The sequence below is a fragment of the Brassica napus genome, chromosome A4 (assembly GCF_020379485.1).
Source record: "Brassica napus cultivar Da-Ae chromosome A4, Da-Ae, whole genome shotgun sequence".
NCBI classification, from domain to species: Eukaryota; Viridiplantae; Streptophyta; class Magnoliopsida; order Brassicales; family Brassicaceae; genus Brassica; species Brassica napus.
In genome coordinates this window covers 10,038,904-10,059,210 of record NC_063437.1, presented here as the reverse complement: position 1 = coordinate 10,059,210, position 20,307 = coordinate 10,038,904, and the positions used below count along the sequence as shown (strand labels likewise).

At 39.1% G+C, this 20,307-nt stretch overlaps 1 protein-coding gene across 3 annotated transcripts; it reads left to right on the top strand.

Annotated features, from left to right (window-relative positions):
- The first annotated feature begins 100 nt into the window (after window positions 1-100).
- On the top strand, window positions 101-3,796 carry LOC106446134 (WAT1-related protein At5g40230-like). Of its 3 annotated transcripts, XM_048777461.1 has the most exons (9): window positions 101-331; window positions 414-1,153; window positions 1,231-1,363; window positions 2,050-2,245; window positions 2,316-2,495; window positions 2,584-2,833; window positions 2,921-3,079; window positions 3,151-3,302; window positions 3,455-3,796. In XM_048777461.1, exons 4-9 carry the CDS (start codon window positions 2,100-2,102, stop codon window positions 3,609-3,611), a joined length of 1,044 nt encoding a protein of 347 aa, XP_048633418.1. In that variant the 5' UTR covers window positions 101-331; window positions 414-1,153; window positions 1,231-1,363; window positions 2,050-2,099; the 3' UTR covers window positions 3,612-3,796. The 3 variants fall into 3 exon arrangements, with proteins under 3 accessions (XP_048633418.1, XP_048633419.1, XP_013743272.2); XM_048777462.1 differs by lacking the exons at window positions 101-331; window positions 414-1,153 and having other exon boundaries at window positions 1,221-1,363; XM_013887818.3 differs by lacking the exons at window positions 101-331; window positions 414-1,153; window positions 1,231-1,363 and having other exon boundaries at window positions 1,902-2,245.
- Window positions 3,797-20,307: the final 16,511 nt, after the last annotated feature.

The window sequence follows — 20,307 nt, the reverse complement described above, 5'->3', positions numbered from 1 at the left end:
TTCTTTGGGACCATTTATCATAAATATTTGAGGTGTATAATTAATATAGCATTTAGGAAACGTGGTGCTTATGAAGTCACTTTGAGTTTCTGAGATTTTTTGGAAGTATGAACATCAGATCTTATGGCAGAAGAAGAGACACTGGCATGATGATGCTTTTGCAGAGATGATGTGCCTTTCACTGCAGTGGTCTCTGTGGAGTGTGTCAGGGTTGGATCTAACACACTGTTCAAGGCTGCGACCTAAGAGGATTGATCTTCTATGTCTCTGTCTTCTATAACTATGTCGTTGCTACACTCGTCCTTCTTCCACTTTTCCTCATCTTCAGAAGGTATTTGGTCTCTTTTATCACCTTCAGCCAAATCCTTATAAACTTCCTTAAGAATGTGAACATATTTCACGATGATGTGCAGGTCAAGAAGACTACCTTCAGCCAAATCTCCTGTCTTCTTTAAGATTTTCTTACTTGCTCTTGTCGGCTAATTATATATTCCTAGAGTTATGGCCATTTCCGGATTCTCCTTTCAGGTTTTTCTTCTTTTTTTTTACTTGGAGGGAACAGGTTCATGTCAGTGGTAGATGGTTGTAAAGGAATAAAATATAGCTTCCCAACGCATGAAGTGATTCCACACTTGCTAACCGTATCAAATCTCAACCCTTTTGAATTCGTGTAATGACCAAGATACGTTTTGCTTACCATCAGCCGATCATTTAACTCCTAAATGGTCTTGCTTCCTTGATTGACTCGTAAAGGAGGGAACAAATCGTGTTAAGGAGATCTGCCACTCAGGTTAAGCTCACTGACAGGATAGTATCTATCTGGTTGTTGTTCTTTATTAAGTCCCAAAAGTTCTAGCTTCATCAACTACCACCTCACATTACCAGCATTTGAGTTTATCTAAGTCAAGTTGGATAACTGGAGTCCTTTTCATCGCTGCACAGTTTTTGCTTTGTTTCAATCTGTTTGATTCTTCAGGTACATAACAGTTCCCGAAAATGACGCTTTGAATTTGTGGTGACACTTTCCTTAATTCAGTGGCTCATATATGATTTCAGACTCGGATCATGCAGGGTATACCCTGAAGAAATAATTGTTGTATTCTTCCTATGTGCAACACTTGTCTGCTTAAACCAGGTCTTTCCCTCTCTTCAGGTGAGAAGTAAACCATGGATGTTGCTCCAACTGGTAGTGAGAATATTGTAAGCTCAGGAATTAATACTCTGTTTCAGGGAGGTTTGTTTCATCATTGGGCACAATTATACACACATGGGGTCTGAATGTGAAGTGTTTAGTCTACGTTTACTTGGTCAAACCATCGTCTATTGTCATGTCTATACACGCATCGGCAATTCACTTTGGGAGGTACTAAGTCTCTTACAGTTTTCCTAAATATCACAATCAGAATAGAGTTACCCGGTTTCTACTTCTATATTTCAAGTCACACTTTTAGAGTAAATTTAGTTAATTTATTCCAGATGAGAGATTAGCTAATAAATATCGACTAGCTTCTTATAATTGTTGATAACTTTTTTTTGACAAAAATGAATTTGTTAATATTATGATTTTTGTACAATAGTATGATAATTTAAATGAAACTACGGATAAAATAAATTTATTTCACAAAACTTCTTCTGTTATTTCAAATTTCAAAACAAAGAGATTGTAACTTTTTTGCTAATTTTAAACTTTCACGTGATAAATAAATATTGGAGAAAATACTAGTTCCTGGAATTTTGATTTTTTGATTTAATTATTCAGCCGTTACTAGTATTTAAAAAAACTGAATTCAGTCGTTACTAGTTTACATTGGAGAAGAATGTTCTAATAAATTGATTAAAGAGTAGCTATAAAGCCTATAATGGGAAAGTTTCTTCCTTGTGGTGGGTCCCTAGATTAATTGGGATATGATCTTTGTGGCGTGAGGCGTCGGTAACGTTTCGAATTTTTCCATTTTTGTCGTCACTAAAGACCCACATGGTTATTGCTCACTTTAACTTGAGAGACTTTCTTTGAATCTTGATATCAAAATTTCAATATCATGAGGGAAGAGAAAGTGGCGTGGAGGTACATTAACAGAGATGTTGTCCCATTTGCTGTAATGGTAGCAGTGGAGTGTGTAACTGTTGGATCGACCACACTGTTCAAGGCTGCGTCCTTGAGAGGATTGAGCTTCTATGTCTTTGTCTTCTACACTTATGTTGTTGCTGCACTTGTCCTTCTTCCACTTTCCTTCATCTTTGGGAGGTATAGTTGATCTCCTCACCCACTCTTTCTTCCATTTTCAAGAATGTGAGTACAATTTAGATATGTGCAGGTCAAGAAGGCTACCTTCAGCCAAAGCACCTTTCTTCTTCAAGATTTTCTTGCTTGCGCTTGTCGGGTTCGTGTCAATGCTATCTGGCTGTAAAGGAGTAGAATATAGTAATCCTACTCTTGCCTCTGCTATCAGCACCCTCACGCCAGCTTTTACCTTCACCCTCGCTGTTATCTTCAGGTTCCACCTCCTTCTCTTTAAATTCTCTTTAGGGAAAGTAATCTATGTTGCTAAGTTAACTTTCTGCTTCCTTTGCTGACTCACAAAGGATGGAACGGATAGTGTTAAAGAGCTCTGCGAGTCAGGCCAAAGTCATTGGCACTATAGTATCTATATCTGGTGCTTTGGTTATTGTCCTATATAAAGGCCCAAGAGTTCTCTCTTCTGCATCTCGTACATCTTCAAAACCTACCGTTTCGCTTTACCAGGATTTCACTTCTTTTGATTCAAGTTGGATTATAGGAGGCGTTTTGCTCGTTACACAGTACTTGCTTGTTTCACTATGGTATATTCTTCAGGTATGCGAAAAGACTTTGGACTAAATGAGTTTCAGCTTTTCACACATAAAACTCATTGCTAAGTTTGGTATCTCTATATGATATCAGACTCAGGTCATGGAGGTGTACCCTGAAAAAACAACCGTAGTTTTGTTGTACATCTTATGCGCAACAGTAATCTCAGCACCTGTTTGTATGCTTGCGGAAAAAGATCTGTCTTCCTTTCTGCTTAAACCGGGTGTCCCACTCGCATCAGTCATGTACACGGTGAGAATCCAGACCTTGTATGAATTTGTATATTTAAGTTCAGCAAGTATAATGGCTCTATTTTTTTTTAGGGAGGCTTAGTTTCATCATTAGGCACAGTTATACACACATGGGGTCTGCATATGAAGGGTCCAGTCTACATCTCCTTGTTCAAGCCGTTGTCTATTGTTATTGCGGTTGTAATGGCTGCTATTTTCCTCGGCGATGCACTTCACCTTGGGAGGTACCATTATTTTTCACCTTCTTCCTCTATAGCTTGGGATCCATGGAATGACATCTAAGAGAGTTATGTGGTTGGTCTCCATAGTTCCCTTATATGCCTCTGTATAAATGGTAATATAAATTTTACAATATGTGTGTTGTGTCTGCGTGCAGTGTCATAGGATCAGTGGTTTTGAGCTGTGGGTTCTACACTGTAATTTGGGGAAAAGCAAGAGAGGACTCAACCAGAAATGTAGCTGATACCGAGAAGTCACCTTTGTTGGTTACACACACCGTAGAAGATGAAGCCTCATCATTGAGATGTGACTGATGCAAGTGGAGTACTTTTCCATGGGCCATTAAGAGACAGTAGTATGGTCCCCAATGTAATTTTATTTTGTACATTTAGTTACCTTGTAAAGAATCTCTGCAACATAAGCTAAGATCATTAGCATTATAGTGTATATATCTGGTGCTCTAATTATTGTTCTTTATAATATTATGCTTCTTCTTTCACTTCATTCGAGTCAAGTTGGATCACTGGAAGCCTTTTGTTGGCTTCATAGTATATTTGCTTCAGGTAGTTCAAGAAAGAGAAGTTTTACGTTTGTTAGTAGTGCAAAAAGGTTGAGCTAAATTTGGCAGCTGGACATGATTGCAGATTCAGATCAATGGAGATATACTCTGAAGAAATAGGCATAGTGTTCTTCTACAACTTATGTGCAATGCTAAGCTCAGCAGCCGCGAGTATGTCTATCTGCAGAAAAAGACTTGAATTCATGGAAGCTTAAACCGAGAATTTCACTCGCTTCAGTCAGATACTTGGTGAGGCCTGAAGCCTTATAACTCAGTTTGAATAGTGACTTTTACCTTATAGCTTAAGCTCAGTAAATAACACTATGTTTCTTTCATACATCATTTGGTCTGAATCTGAAGGATCCGGTCTGTATCATTGTTTTAAGCCTTTAAGTTGTGGCCAGTGCGTGTGATTGGATCAATGGTATTGAGCTTTGGATTTTATACTGATTCTGAGTGTAAACTCAGAGAGAATGTGTTACGGAAAGTGTTGTTGTTGTTATTCACATACGTTGAGTACATATACACGCTTACAACATCTCTTCATGAGATTTGGCTATATCTACAACTACTTCATATTTGTACTTATCGTAACCAACTCAATCTCCTACGAGATCGTACGAGATCTTCTCATGGAACCGGTTTGGTCGACCTCGACCAACCTAACCCATAACCACTCTTAACACTCCCCCTCAAGTTGGTGCGTGCAAGTTACGAACGCCCAACTTGTTCAGTAGATAGTGAAATGATGAACTACCCAAGGCCTTTGTCATTATGTCGGCCAGCTGCTCTGTCGTCCGCACATGACGAAATGTAATCAACTTATCCTGAACTGCATCTCGAACACTATGGCAATCTGACTCGATGTGTTTCGTCCGTTCGTGGAACACAGGATTTGTAGCTATGTATATGGCCGATTTACTGTCGCAAAACATCTGCATAGGGTCACTGTGTTTTACCCCAAAGTCTCCCAACAAACGTTTCAACCACTTCAACTCCCGCAATGTTGCTGCCATCGCCCTATACTCTGCTTCTGCAGATGAATGAGACACGGTGTCCTGTTTTTTGGTCTTCCAGGAGATAGGTGAGTCTCCCAATAACACAACGAAAGCAGACAGCGACCTTCTCGACACAGGACATGACGGCCAGTCCGCGTCGCAGAAAGCTCTTATACGCAGATCACTGACTGCCTTCAACATAATTCCCTGACCTGGACACCCCTTAAGATACTTGAGAACCCGTACCACCGCGTCCCAATGAGCCTCTCTTGGCTTATGCATTACTTGTGACAAGACATGAATTGCATAGCTCAGCTCAGGTCTTGTGATCGCTAGATACACCAGTCGACCAACGATCCTTCTGAACCTCACCGGATTCCGATAGTATGGTCCCTTGTCTGCCAGCAACTTGTGATTCTGTTCCATAGGCGTTGCTACTGGCTTGCAACCCAACAGCCCCGCCTCTGCCACTATATCGAGAGCGTACTTCCTTTGTGAGAGAAACATTCCCATCTCCCCTCGTGCTATTTCGATACCAAGAAAGTACTTTGCTTTACCCAGATCCTTCATCTTGAACCACTCGCTCAAGTAACCCTTGAACCTCGTCATCATGCTCAAGTCGTCACCAGTGATTATCAGATCATCTACATAGATGAGAACGCGCAAACTCCGGCCACCTTGGATATACGTAAACAGCGAGTAGTCAGAATATGACTGTTTGAACCCGAACTTCTTGAGTGCAGACGTAAGCTTAGCGAACCAGCAGCGTGGCGCCTGCTTCAGCCCATAAAGTGATTTCCTCAGCTTACATACTTTCGTAGGACTATCGCCATAAAAGCCTGGAGGCATCTTCATGTATACTTCTTCTTTCAAATCTCCGTGCAAGAACGCGTTGTGCACGTCCATCTGATGTACCTCCCAGTTCTTCGCAACTGCTACTTCCAACAATGTGCGGACTGTTGTTATCTTTGCCACTGGCGCAAACGTTTCACCATAATCTTCTCCTTCTACTTGTCTGTTACCGCAGACGACAAGTCGTGCTTTGGGCCTCTCCACTGTCCCGTCTGAGTTGTATTTGTACTTGTACACCCATTGACATGCCAGTGCCTTCTTTCCTTTAGGCAACTCCGTAACATCCCAAGTTCTCTGTTCCTCCAAGGCACCCACTTCTGTTGACATAGCTCCGTTCCATATAGGGTCGAGCATTGCTTCTCTCCAATTTCGTGGTTCCACACCTGAGGAGATCGCTGCAAGAAAGGCTTGGTGTCTTTCTGAAAAGACTGCATCAGTGACATAAGCCGTAATGGGATAGGAAGAAGTGGTCTTACCTGGACTCGCTTCCGAGTGCCGAGACGAAGCAGGATGAACTGGGAGTGTGTTGTGTTTATCAGGACGACAGTTTGCGTTATACGTGACGTAATCACGAAGCTTCACCGACGGCACCGGGACACGATGGCCCCTGCCGAGATTCTGTTCTGGTTCTGCTACTGCAGGTTGCTCTGTCTCCGCAACCGGAACCTTGGAAGTTGACACTGTTCCTGGGCTCGCGAGTTCAGTTTCTGAATCTGCGGACTCCACTGTCTCTACCACAGACTCTGTCTGTTCCGGATTGCTCTGCGTCGCCTCCATTGGTTCTGAATCACTCCCCCTGGACTCCAGGACTGGCTCGATATTGTCATGAATTTCAACACGCGGGGTCTGATATGAAGACGTCCCAGGTGCGTCGACTTGATTATGTTGATATGGAAACGATGACTCCGCGAACTCAACATCCCGTGACACAAAGAATTCTTCTGTATCTAGGTCAAACAATCTCCATCCTTTCTTACCAAAAGGATACCCAACGAAGATGCATCTTCTACTCCTTGCTTTGAACTTGTCCTTGTCGCGAGACGATCTGTGGGCGTAACAGAGACATCCAAACGTTTTGATTCTGTCATACGACGGAGGCTTTCCATAGAGACATTCATACGGAGATTTCCCATCCAAGAGACTGGAGGGAGTCTGATTGATAAGGTGCGCTGCGGTTAAGACACTCTCACCCCAGAATTTGATAGGAAGGTTTGCCTGAAACATGATTGATCGCGACACGTTGAGGATATGCCGGTGCTTCCTCTCTACTCTACCATTTTGTTGTGGTGTTGCTACACAGGAGGTGTGATGTACAATGCCATTCTCTGCAAAGTATCTTGACAAGCACAAGAATTCTGTTCCATTATCACTGCGAACTACTTGAACGGACCGTCCAAATTGTCGCTGAGCAAAGGAACAGAAGTTAGGCAACACTGTTTTTACCTCGGATTTTTCTAACAGCAAGTGGAGCCAGACAGCACGCGAGCAGTCGTCGACTATCGTAAGAAAGTAAACTGCTCCGCATGACGCTGGTTCTCTATAAGGTCCCCATAAGTCAACATGTATTAATTCAAAAGGAACTGAGGCTTTATTATAACTTTCTGAAAACACACCACGAGTTTGCTTAGATTTAAAACAGATATCACATCCGCCAAACTTGTCGGAGTGATTCGAAACACCAGAAACAAAAGGTAAATTACTTAAAACACCAAATGACGGATGCCCCAGTCTGCGATGCCACAAAGCCGTGTCCTCTGCGCCCTTAACTCTGAGACCTCGCCGAACTGTAACATCCCGATAAACATACACACCATCCCGTTCTTCACCGGCTCCAATCAGGGTCCTCGTAAAACGGTCCTGCAAAACACACAGCGTATCAGAAAACATGGCCAGACAACCTGTCTGCTTCAGCAATTTTGCGACAGATAATAACGTGCAGTTCAAGTCAGGAACTAATAAGACATGAGTCAATGTTATCTTCTCTGAAAGTCGCAGTACACCACTTCGTGTGGCTTGCACCTGACTTCCATCAGCGAACCGCACTGGACACCCCACCACGTCATGCATGTCGCTGAGCAATCTAGCATCACCAGTCATGTGATGTGATGCTCCAGTGTCCAGAATAACCTCACCAGTTTGTTTCTTACCATTAAGCTTCTCCGGAATTGGGGTTGGCTTTTGCTGCTCCAGTAACGCCGTCAGCGATGCCCATTGCTCTGCGGTTAGGGCCGCCTGACCACTTGAAGCTGGGGCTTGCATTGCATTCGATCGTGCTTGACCGCGTCCGCGACCCCTGCTTCCTCTTCCACGTCCATTTCGATCTCCTCCTTGGTTCCTTTCTGTCCACCAATCAGGAAACCCAATGAGTTGCCAACATTCTTTCTTTTCATGTCCTGTTCTTCCACAGTGAGAACATACTACTCCTACACGACTCCTTGTAACAGCAGCAGCGATTGAACCGGTCACGTTGGCGCTGTCTCCTTGCGTCGCCTCGAATCTGGTCACAAAACCAACTGCATCCTGTTTAGTCTCCACACGGGACGTCAGAAGCCTTCTTTCTTCTCGCATAACTCTTTGGTATACTGAGTTCAGGTCGGGCAATGGGTCCATCCCAATGATGTTGGTGCAGACGTTGCCGAACCTTGCATCATCGAGTCCCATCAGAAACATATGGACCTTCTCCTCTTCATAGTCCTTGCTGATCTTCTCAGAAGCTCCACAGGTACATGTCGGAAGCGGTTTATAGCTCAACAGCTCTTCCCACTTCGACGAAAGCCGACCGAAATAGTCCAAAACAGTCGATCCATCCTGTTTACAAGCCGCTAACTCGGATTTGAGTTGATGGACACGCACAGCGTTTCCAATAGAGAACCTTCTCTTCAGGTCGTTCCACATCTTGAACGCGTTTGGTGTGAACGTCACTGTCGATCGCACCGTAGACGAGATCGAGGCTCGTATCCATCCCACAATCATAGAATTCACCGTCTTCCACAACTCCGCCTCCGCTGGTTTCTCGTTCTCATCAGGCATCAACAGAGTTCCATTGATGAAGCCTATCTTACGCTTCGCACAAAGTGCGTTCTCCAACTCGGATGCCCACTCGGCATAGTTTTCTCCAGTCAACGTGACTGGGGTGATTGACACTCCAGGATTGTCGGAGTGCGACAGGAAATAGGGAGACGTCATATTGATGTTGTTGCTGCTACTTGCAGTCACAATCTCTCCTTTCGTCATACCTCACAATCTCTCTTTTACGATTTTATTTTGATCTTTCACACAAGCTCTGATACCATGTAAACTCAGAGAGAATGTGTTACGGAAAGTGTTGTTGTTGTTATTCACATACGTTGAGTACATATACACGCTTACAACATCTCTTCATGAGATTTGGCTATATCTACAACTACTTCATATTTGTACTTATCGTAACCAACTCAATCTCCTACGAGATCGTACGAGATCTTCTCATAGAACCGGTTTGGTCGACCTCGACCAACCTAACCCATAACCACTCTTAACACTGAGCAGTCACTTCGGTTGCCTACACAGAATAAAGAAGATGATGCATTATCGTGAAGATATGTTGGATTCAAGTGAAAATCCTTTTATTACTTTTCATAATTGTAGGCAAATTAAAAGACTGATGTACCTCTAAGAATTCCTGTTTTTCTTTTTCTGGTATTATCTACTTTATTAAAACAAAAAAGTACAAAATAGAAATACCTCTTAATTTTACCATTTATTTATATTAAAATGCCATTGAAATATTTATTGAACCTATATTTAAGTATGCTTGTCTTTTCCTAATGTATTTTTCTTATTTAAATAATAGATTTACTTAATCAAATCTTAACCAAAATATTTCCTAATATATTTCATTTTAACATATTAAATATTTTTAATATTTGTTAGTAATAAATAATAAAATAAAAAATCACACGTCATAATCAATTTATATAACATATAAATAAAATATGAAATAGTTTATTCATATAATATTGGATTTTTATATGATACATTGTGATATAATAGACAATTAAAATCACAAAATATAATTATTAAAAGTAATAAATAAAATTTTTATGTTTTAAAATTTTATATTACAATTATGTAATACATTTTAATTTAATATATATATATATATATATATATATTATACCATTAGTACAAAGAAAACATTTTAAGTGAAAGCAAATATTTATACAGTCACGGGTCAAGCTCTAGAAATAAACAACAATAGCACAAACTTATTTTTCTTTAACAAATTTATTTTAATAGAAATTATAGTTCCAAATATGTTTATATATTTTATGTATTTATAAATTTATTTTCTTTGTTTTTAAGGGATGCTAAGATTTTAAAATTAGAAAAAATATGTGACCCACCTCTATATTATTTTAATTAGGATAAAATTTATATCAAAATGCTCTATTAAACTTTTAATTTAAATTTTTTATTATAACTGTAGAGATTAATTTTCAATATAAATTTATGTTTAAATATTACAAATAAATCATTTAATATCAAAAAAACCAAAAACATAAAATAAATATCCGCCCGGTCAGGCGGGTCAAGATCTAGTTTATGCTTAAACAAGAATACAATTTTGATAAAGAAAAAAATAAGAATACAGTATTTTTTCTTAGTAATAAAAGACTACGGTTGCGCATTACAATATTTTTTCTTAGTATTAAAACAACCGTAGTTTTGTTGTACATCTTATGTTTGAAAAGAGTAAATAAGATGTAACAAAAAAAGAAAAAAAAAAGAAAAGAGTATATAAGAAGGGGAATTAGGTGGTATGGCTACAAAAAAAACAATATTTAGATCAGTAGCCAAATACCCTAGAATACATCGATACAGAGTGTATTTTATATAATATTATACTTCTAACCTTCAACGCAACCGGTTAAACCTGCAATTTAAAAGAAAAAAAAATTATTCAAGAGAGTTAAAATTAAATGTGATCATCAGAAAGTCACACATTTCTTCTTCTTCTTCCTAACGTCTTACATGGTTTTCATTCTACATTATTGCTATACTATACAATTTATTTTACATTTACTTTATTATATGAATCCTAACACCTTTATCTTTCACTTTTGTTTCTCAGGTTACAAATGAAAAATTAGGCTGCCAAGTAGATTGTTCGAAACTGAATTTGAGCCATCTGGTGAATATATTCTCATTTATATGTAATAATGCAATGTGTATACAAGTGGAATAGATCGTGTGTACGTAGAATGGAAAGACTATTAATGTGAAATGAAATATTTCATCTTTACTATTTGTTGTATTCTATTATAATTGCAGAAAATAAACATTTCATGATATCATAGACATTTCATGATATTATTTGGAGTTAGCATTAACTTTTTCCATGTTATCATATAAATTTTAAAAATTCACCAATATGTACTATACTATTTATCTAGTTCCATTCTATTTAGGTTGAGGGTTTATATTTGGGTTTAGGGTTTATATTTGAGTTCGGGGATTAGTGATTATGGTTTAAGGTTAAGTATATAGGGGTTTATGGTAAGATTGTTATATGGTTAATTATTGAGAGGTTTAGGATTTAGTGATTAGAGTTTAGGGCGTAGTACTTCTTCTCAAGTCTATTTTTCTTTCCATTTTATATAGTATAGGTGATAGTACAAAATATTATATATTTTCATATTTTAATTTAATCTAAAATATTTTACATTTAGATTTGGATTTAGGAATTCAAGTTTAGGGTTTAGTATTTCAGTCTTGAAGGTATGTTGGGTTTAGGCCTTTAGGGTTAGAGGTGGGTTGGGGTTGAATTACAAGAGTAGTCTTCATTCCATGTTAGATAATATAGAATAATAGTTCAAAATTTATATATTTATTATTTTTTGTTGTTTTCCTTAAAATATTGTAATTTTAAATTAAATTTAACATTTGGGTTTAGATTTAGAGACTCGAGTTTATAGTTTAGTATTTAAGTATGCAGGTTAGGTTTATAGTTTATAATTCTGTTTCGTATGAAGATATTCTGTTTGTTCTATATGACGTAGTATTTTTATAAATGGAATACAACACTTACTTAGAATAGTTAACCCGTACGTGCACAATATTAAATCTCAATTTCTCTTGGACAAGTGCTCTCGTCGACGTTAATCTTTGGTCCCACTGTTACCGGTAACTTACACTACAAGAAAACACAAGTTTTACGAGGGCAGTTTACCTCGTTACTTCGTCGTAAAAGCAGTGTTACGACGAATTAGCGAGGAAACCCGTTTCGTCGTTATACGTTTGTCGTAACGCATATATCCTCGCTAATTCGTCGTAAGTTAGCGAGGAAATAATTTCGTCGTAAAAGCGAAGGAGGATATTTCGTCGTAAAGACCACGTAAAGATTCCACGTAAGGACGTCGCTAAGTTTCCTCGTAAATACCACGAAAAGCTTTCCTCGTAAAACCCACGTAAATAAATACTCGTAAAATTAACGTAAATACCTTGACACCTTTCCACGTAAAGAAAACGTAAAAACCTTGATAGATTTCCACGTTATTTCCATGTAAATGTTTCCTCGTAAAAACCACGTTAAGCTTCCACGTAAAGAAGCCGCAAAATTAGCTACGAATTTACTTCGTTTCATTATTTTATAGAAATATAAAAAATTATAATTATAAATATAATTTAAATTATTTAAATTATTAATAAAATTAAAATTCTAAAAAAATCAAAACCAAAATATTTTATATATAAATAAGTTTTGAATTCATAATACAAGAACCGAAATTAAAAAGAACTAAGGGTGGTCGTTAATTAATCGCCTCGTAGAATTCATCACTCCTCGCCTGAACATCCGCCTCGGCATGTGAGTCGTCGGTCGGTGACTGGCCTGGGATAGGATTTTGTTGTCGCATGGTCCTCAACAAAGTCGCCCATTCCGGATTTGTGGCCGCTACAACGTCCAAGAAGCCCTCGAGTCCACCCATACGAGATCGCAGCTGAGTAGACTCTATACGCAGCTGAGTAGACTCTCTACGCAGCTCTTCGGACTCCCTACGCAGCTGAGAGACTTCCTCATCCCGTCGCTGAACATAAGACGATGTCGCTCTCGGAACATCGTTGACGGAACCAATCCCCAACGTCCGTCCCTTTTTTTTAGGGACAACCTTAAAAACAAAAAATAAATTTTGTTAGTAAAAATTTAAAGTTAAATTAAATGAATATTTAAAAAAATTAAAATTTTAGAAAATTTACCTCCTCGTAAAGCTTATCCACTTCAGGTGTGGATAAGGTGACGGGTAATCCATCGGTGGACTGTTGGGTCAGCTGGGTCTGGCGTTCTTCAACCCGAGCAGCCAAATCGTTGTAGATTTGCTCGGACTTGCCATCTATAAATCGGCCCGCCTTGTTCTTGTGGGTCCTCTCGTAAAGTTGCATAAGAGACGGGAATTCTCCCGTCTCTTTGGCCTAAAAAAACATTTAAGAAAGTTGTTAATTAGAATATATATAAAAATATACTAAAAATTTAATATAATTAAATTTTTAATTACCATTTCCAAACGGACACCGGCGTGGGGTTTTTGGCCCGTAGTGTGAAGCATCGGCCCGTTCCCGTGCTCATCGACTGTGTTACGGGAGTTAGAGCAAGACTGGGCGATTCTAATGGAATCAGGAAGACGCCAATATCGGATGAGGCCATCCCAGACATCCGTGGTGAGCTCAGCGGGTTTGCCACGCTCATACCCCTTCACGATCCAGTCACCCTTCCAGTTGGAGACCGTGTCCAACAAGCGAACTTTCGCCTTCGCTTCAAACTTCTTTCTCACCCTCTCAGTGATCCCCAAGGCCCAATTATATTTTTGCTGTTGGAAAAAATAATTTATAATTAGTTTTTCAGAAAAAAATATATATATAAATAATAAAAAAATTTAAAGATATATATTTAATTAATAGAACTTACAGCGTAAATTTTGAACCACGTCTTTCTGACGTAGTGGGGCGTCGTTTTCCAGTTCGGATGTGCCATGGAGAAGTAACCTTTTATCGTATCGGTTACGTCCGATGCAAGACATCCGTCAATCCCCCACCTGAAAAATACAAATTTAAAATATAAATTATTTTTTAAAGTTATAAAAGAATTTAAAAAGAATAAAAAAATAATGAAACATACCATAAAGTTCCGTCCGGTCGGTCGGGGTCGATGACTGGTAAACCTTCTCTGCCTGGCAGACGGAGAATGTCCTCTACGGTGTACTGCGAGTAAGGAGCACTCGGAGGCACCATCAAATCGGGATGAATCTCGCCCGCGGGCATCGGAGGTGCCGGCATCGTAGGAGGCACAGGAGGAGGAGGCATCTGGGGAGGCACGTGAAGAACCGATGGTGCACTAGAAGAAGGAGATCCAATGACTCTCTGAGTGTACTGAGTCTCGGGGACAGTCTCCTGACCCGAAGAACCGGGAGCTGAAGAAGACGACGGGTCTAAACGACTACCCGGCTCACCGAACATCTCTCTGTAATGGGCAGTAAGTCTACCTTTTCGAACCTGAGAAAAAAATTTAATTTTTTAAATTTTCGTGAACATATACTTCCCAACATTATCCACCTAATCAACACTAAATAACATAAGATCCGTAAACCTATCTAAATTCCCTATACTAACCACCTAATCTATCCTAAACTAATCAAACTAGAGAGGAATTAGAGAGACTTACCATTGCTACGAATTAGGGAGGAAGTGGAGAGGAAGTAGAGAGGAAAGACGGAGCGAGCTCGCTCGGGATATATATAAGATTACTTGTCCTCGTAATTTCCTCGTAAACTTACGAGGAATTACAGAGGCCCGCGTTTTCAGTTACGACGAAATAGCGACGAAATACAAAGGCCCGCGTTTTCGTTAACGACGTTTTTACGACGAAAAGGGTTACGTGGAATTAACGAGTTAACCAGTTACGAGGAATTAGCGAGCCTTTATTTTCTATAAATACCCACAACTTTCCTTCTCAAACCACACACACAAACTCACAAAACACACCCTATCTCAAATCACACTCCTCACCAAAATACTTTTCAAATTAGAAATATTTGAAAAAAAAAGAAGAAAAGAAGATATTAGAATTTATGTGGGTGAGACTTAAGTCTCGCCACATATAATTCCAGTATCTTTCTTTTTTTCTTTTTTTCTAGTTTTTATACTATGAGGAAGTAGCAAGTCCCGCTTTTCACCAATTTAGAAAATTTGGAAAAAAAAAGAAGAGAAGAAGATATTTGGAACTCATGTGGTCGAGACTTACGTAAGTCTCGCCAAATGTGATTCAAGCATCTTTCTTCTCTTCTTTTTTTTAGTATTTTTAATATTTTCGTCGTAATATCGTCGTTAGTTTACGACTCTTTTACGACGATTTTGGCTTACGTGGAATTAGCGTGCCCCGCTTTTTTAATTTCGTCGTAAAGTCCTCGTGGCCTTACGAGGTGTTTACGACGAAATCATCCTACGTGGAATTAAAGAGTGCCTCCTTCGTCATTTACTTTACGTGGTATTTACGTCAATTTACCTTACGAGGTCTTTACGACGATTCTGTCCTACGTGGAATAAACGAGTGCCTCCTTCGTCATTTACTTTACGTGGTATTTACGTCAATTTACCTTACGAGGTCTTTACGACGATTCTGTCCTACGTGGAATAAACGAGGATTACGTCGTACATTCGACGTCAGATTACGAGGAATTAACGAGCAGTACGTTTAAATCCCTAAAATCCGAAACCCCAAACCCCAAAACCCCATATTCCTTATCTTCTACTTCATATATTCCAAACCCCATCTTTATTTTCATTCCAAACCACAATTCCCACATTTACTTATTTATAAAACAAACTCCCACAATTTCTTATTCATAAAACAAACTCCCACATTACCTTATTCATAAAACAAACTCTCACATTACCTTATTCATAAAACAAACTACACAAAATCAAATACATCAATCGGATACATCGACATTCTCGTCATCACTAGAAATATCATCATTTTCATTAAACTCGTCTTCTACAGCTTCGTCTGTGGCATCATCGGTAAGATCTTCGTATTCGTGATTATGCGGATCAATGAGAAGGATGTCATCAACTTCTTGTTCAGGTTCCTCGACTTCATTTATCTGTTCTTCTTGCAATGGTGGTTCTTCTCCACTGATGATTCGTCCTCGAGGTGTAACTTTGATCACTGCTAACCAATTTATACCCGAATCTCTCATCCGAGGGTATGGAAGGAAGCTAACTTGGTCTGCTTGTGAAGCTAAGATGAAAGGCTCGAATTTGTTGTACCGACGTCCACCGTTGACATCAACTACACCAAATTTGTTAGACCGAACACCTCTGTTGACGACGGGGTCGAACCATTCACATTTGAAGATGACGCATTTCAGCTTCAGTATCCCTGGAAATTCGACTTCAATAATCTCCGTCAAGATCCCGTAGAAATCTGTTTCCCCTTTCACACATATTCCATAGTTACTGGTCGCCCGCTGTCTACCATACTCATATGTGTGAAAAGTGTAGCCTCGTGTGAAATACATCTGTGATGTGGTGACCTTTACAAGTGGAGATTGAATTACTTCGTGTAACCACTTAGGATAATCTGCATCGTCGTCATAATCAACCTGCAAAAATAAAGAGAACATTAAAATACAAATCATGTATGAAAAAATAGTTTGAGTTATAATACCTGATTCCGCAACCACTTAATGAAGTGCTGATCTTTCCTTTTGTCTACGTCACTTGTGGATATACCAGGAAATGTTTCTTCGACTTGAGAAACAAATAGGCTGTAAAATTAATCACATTTCATAGGAATGAATCTCTTGCAATTATATAATTAATTATATGTGTTTTGAAGTGTCCATATATGTTACCTTTCAAAATAACGCATCAATGGATCCTCGCAATTGAGTAGAATATAGGTGTGTGCACTATGAGCGTCTTGTTCACTCGACCACCAAACCTCTTTAGACTTCCCACCGAGTCGTCCAATCTGGCTAAAGATGTCTGGAACACCAGCAACTGCATATGTTGGCGCAACTCCACCATCATCATATCTTCTTGGAGCTCTTCTACGGGTACGTACTTTTGACGCAAAGTAGTACGATGTGAAGTGAGAAACTTCTTCCGTCAAACTTCCAGCAATTATAGAACCTTCAACTTTGGCGAGGTTCTTTGCTTTTCCCTTCAAATATTTCATGGCTCGCTCATACTGATACATCCATCCGTAATGTACAGGTCCACGAAGCAATGCTTCATATGGGAGGTGGACAGCTAGATGCTCCATGACGTCAAAAAATCCAGGAGGAAATATCTTCTCCAAGTTGCACAATAAGATGGGAATGTTCTCCTGAAGCTGTTCTACAACTTCTTCTTTAAGAGTGCGTGTGCTCAGATCCCTGAAAAATGCTCCAATGCCTTTTATATTCCAAAAACAATTAAACACATTGTTAGTCGTATATTATTTTGCAAACTAGACCGTTATAAAATTATTGTGATATAAAACACTACGAACCTGCAAGTGCTTCATGTACGTTTGTTGGAAGTAGCTCCGCAAATGCAAAGGGCAGTAGTCGTTGCATAAAGACATGACAATCATGACTCTTCATCCCAGAGAACTTTTGACCCTTTTCAACACATCTAGAGAGATTTGAAACATACCCATCGGGGAACTTCACTTCTGATGCCACCCAGTTGAACAACACCGACTTTTTTTCTGAAGACAGTCTGAATATCGGAACGGGAACTTGTCCATTGCTTTTAATATGTAACTCGCTTCTTGAGCAAATATCCGGCAAGTCCAACCTCGATTTTATGTTGTCTTTTGTCTTCCCTGGGACATTCAATATTGTATTCATGATGTTCTCAAAGAAATTCTTCTCTATATGCATCACATCGAGGTTGTGGCGCAGAAGAAGATCCTTCCAATATGGCAACTCCCAAAATATACTCTTCTTGTGCCAGTTGTGATGAACACCGTAAGAATCAGGCATATTACGAGGGACATGCCAATTACCACCCCAACGAACTGTTTCGTTAGCTCCGTAGTAGTCGATTTGTGCTTCAATTTGTTCTCCAGTTAGATATGGTGGAGAAGTGTCTCTCACAACCCTTTTGTGCCTAAACAAATTCTTGTTTCTTCGGTAAGGATGGCCAATGGGAAGAAATCGACGATGACAATCAAACCAACTTGTCTTCCTACCATTCTTCAGTTGAAACGCATCTGTCGTTCCATTACAATATGGACAAGCTAATCTCCCATGTGTAGTCCATCCAGACAACATCCCATATGCAGGAAAGTCACTTATGGTCCACAAAAGCATAGCTCGCATCGTAAAATTCGTCTTCGTTGAACAGTCATACGTCCTCACCCCTGTTGACCACAAATCCTTCAACTCTTTTATCAGTGGTTGTAGGAAAACATCCAGGGACCTTTTTGGATGGTTCGGACCAGGTATCAATATCGTCAAGAATAGCAACTCCCGTTGCATGCACATCTCCGGTGGCAGGTTGTATGGCGTAAGAAAGACTGGCCACAATGAATATTGTCTCCCTGACATTCCGAACGGACTAAATCCATCTGTGCATAATCCGAGATACACATTCCGGCTATTGCTAGCAAAATCCGGATGTACTTTGTTGAAATGTTTCCAGGCTCTTGCATCTGATGGATGAGTCATCTCACCATCCGTCTGAGTATGCTCGGCATGCCATCTCATCTTTGCAGCAGTCTGCTCTGATTGATACAATCTTTTCAATCTGTCTGTAATTGGTAGGTACCACATCCTTTGGTACGGTACCCTATTACGTCCCCGTCCTTGCGGCTTGAATCGTGGCTTCTTGCAGAATCGACATACTTCTAGCTTCTCATCATCTCCCCAATAGATCATGCAGTTGTCGATGCAGACATCTATCATCTCCGAAGGCAACCCAAGACTATAAACTAATTTCTGAATCTCATAATAAGAATCAGCAGACACATTGTCTTCCGGCAAATACTCTTTAAACAAGTCCGCCCATTCGTTCATGCAACTTTCAGGTAGATTGTGATCAGTTTTAATATTCATCATTCTAGCAGCCAACGACAATTTAGAGAGACCTTCTCTACAACCACTGTAAAGTGGTTGATTCGCCGCGTTTAACATTCCGTAAAACTTTTTTGCATCTATATTAGGTTCTTCATCTTCATCATGAGCTACGAATGCATCAGCTACCATATCATGAACCCTATCATAATCTACCATCTCCTCCTGATGGTAACTATGTTCATTATGCAAATGATGATTAACCGGTTCTTCCTGAAAATTGCTATTACTACTACTAGCTTCATTCTGATCATAATTATAACCTTCCCCATGTTGAAACCAGATATAGTAATTTGGCGTGAAACCTCTATTTATTAAATGCTTCCAAACATTTTCACGGTTTGCCAATTTCGAATTGTTGCATTTCCGACAAGGACAGAACATCTTACCACTTTCTTGGGCGAGCGGTGTTGAATCTGCTTGGTGCATAAATGTCTCCAGCCCCGCAAGGTATTCTTTCGTCACTCTCCCGTTAGCATCTCTATGCATATACATCCAATTCCGCAACTCGTAAATAGTCCCAGAGCCAGCCATTTTTTTTTCTTTCACGTTTTTTTTTGTTGGTGTGTTTAAAATGATGTTCCAACATCCATATTTATAGAAAATTTCGAATCTGGTAGTTGTAATTTTACTATGAAATTACGACGAAAATTAATTGTATGGCCAAAAAAAAACGTGAGCCACCTACCAAGTTGGTGGATTCAAAATTTCCTCGTTAAGTACACGTAAAATATTTCGTCGTAAAGCACTCGCGAAATTTACGTGGCTTTTACGAGGAAAAACTATTTCCTCGTAAAAGCCACGTCAATTTACATCGTCTTTACGACGAATATTTTTTGTCGTTACCTTACGACGAAATAACGATGCTTTTTTTTCTCAACGTACTTTCCTCGCAAAATCAACATTTTTTTACGAGGATTATTTTTCCTCGTTAAATTTCCTCGGTAAAGATACGTTTTCTTGTAGTGTTAGAAAGGTTAAGGACATAACCGCATAAAATGTGTATGAAATGTTATCAATTTAATAACCTCAAAATCAGAGCTATTTACTTAATGTTAACTCCAAACTTGGCTAGATAGCAAATTCACCCATATAAGAATACATGTAAACAGTTTCTTGGATTCACTGTTTTTGTACGCATTTGAAAGATGGGCCAGCCGTCTTTAATTCCCCTAACTCCTGAGTTTTAATTATGTGATGGAGATGAGTTTCACATGTCTTTCCCCATCACGACTACAGCATAATCCTCCTTCTGTTTCATTTGTTTCATTTTTGTTTTTGCAGACAGGTTAAGAAAACAATTAATCTTATATATTTTCTATATAAAAATACAATTATCTATACAATTAACTATATTTCAACAAATAAAAAAATAATTTATTTAATAAAATTAATAAACTTTGTGTTGAAAGTCAAAAACAACACTTATGTTGTAACGAAAAATTTCTCTACAACGACGCTTAATATAAAACGGAGGAATGTATACTCTTTTGGTCAAATA

Bases quoted from the DNA above. Each gene is read 5' to 3' on its own strand.
- LOC106446134 (XM_013887818.3), top strand. From the start codon at position 2,040: ATGAGGGAAGAGAAAGTGGCGTGGAGGTACATTAACAGAGATGTTGTC. The intron at 2,496-2,583 runs GTTCCACCTCCT...TGACTCACAAAG, and splicing joins ACCCTCGCTGTTATCTTCAG to GATGGAACGGATAGTGTTAA. The intron at 2,834-2,920 runs GTATGCGAAAAG...ATATGATATCAG, and splicing joins CACTATGGTATATTCTTCAG to ACTCAGGTCATGGAGGTGTA.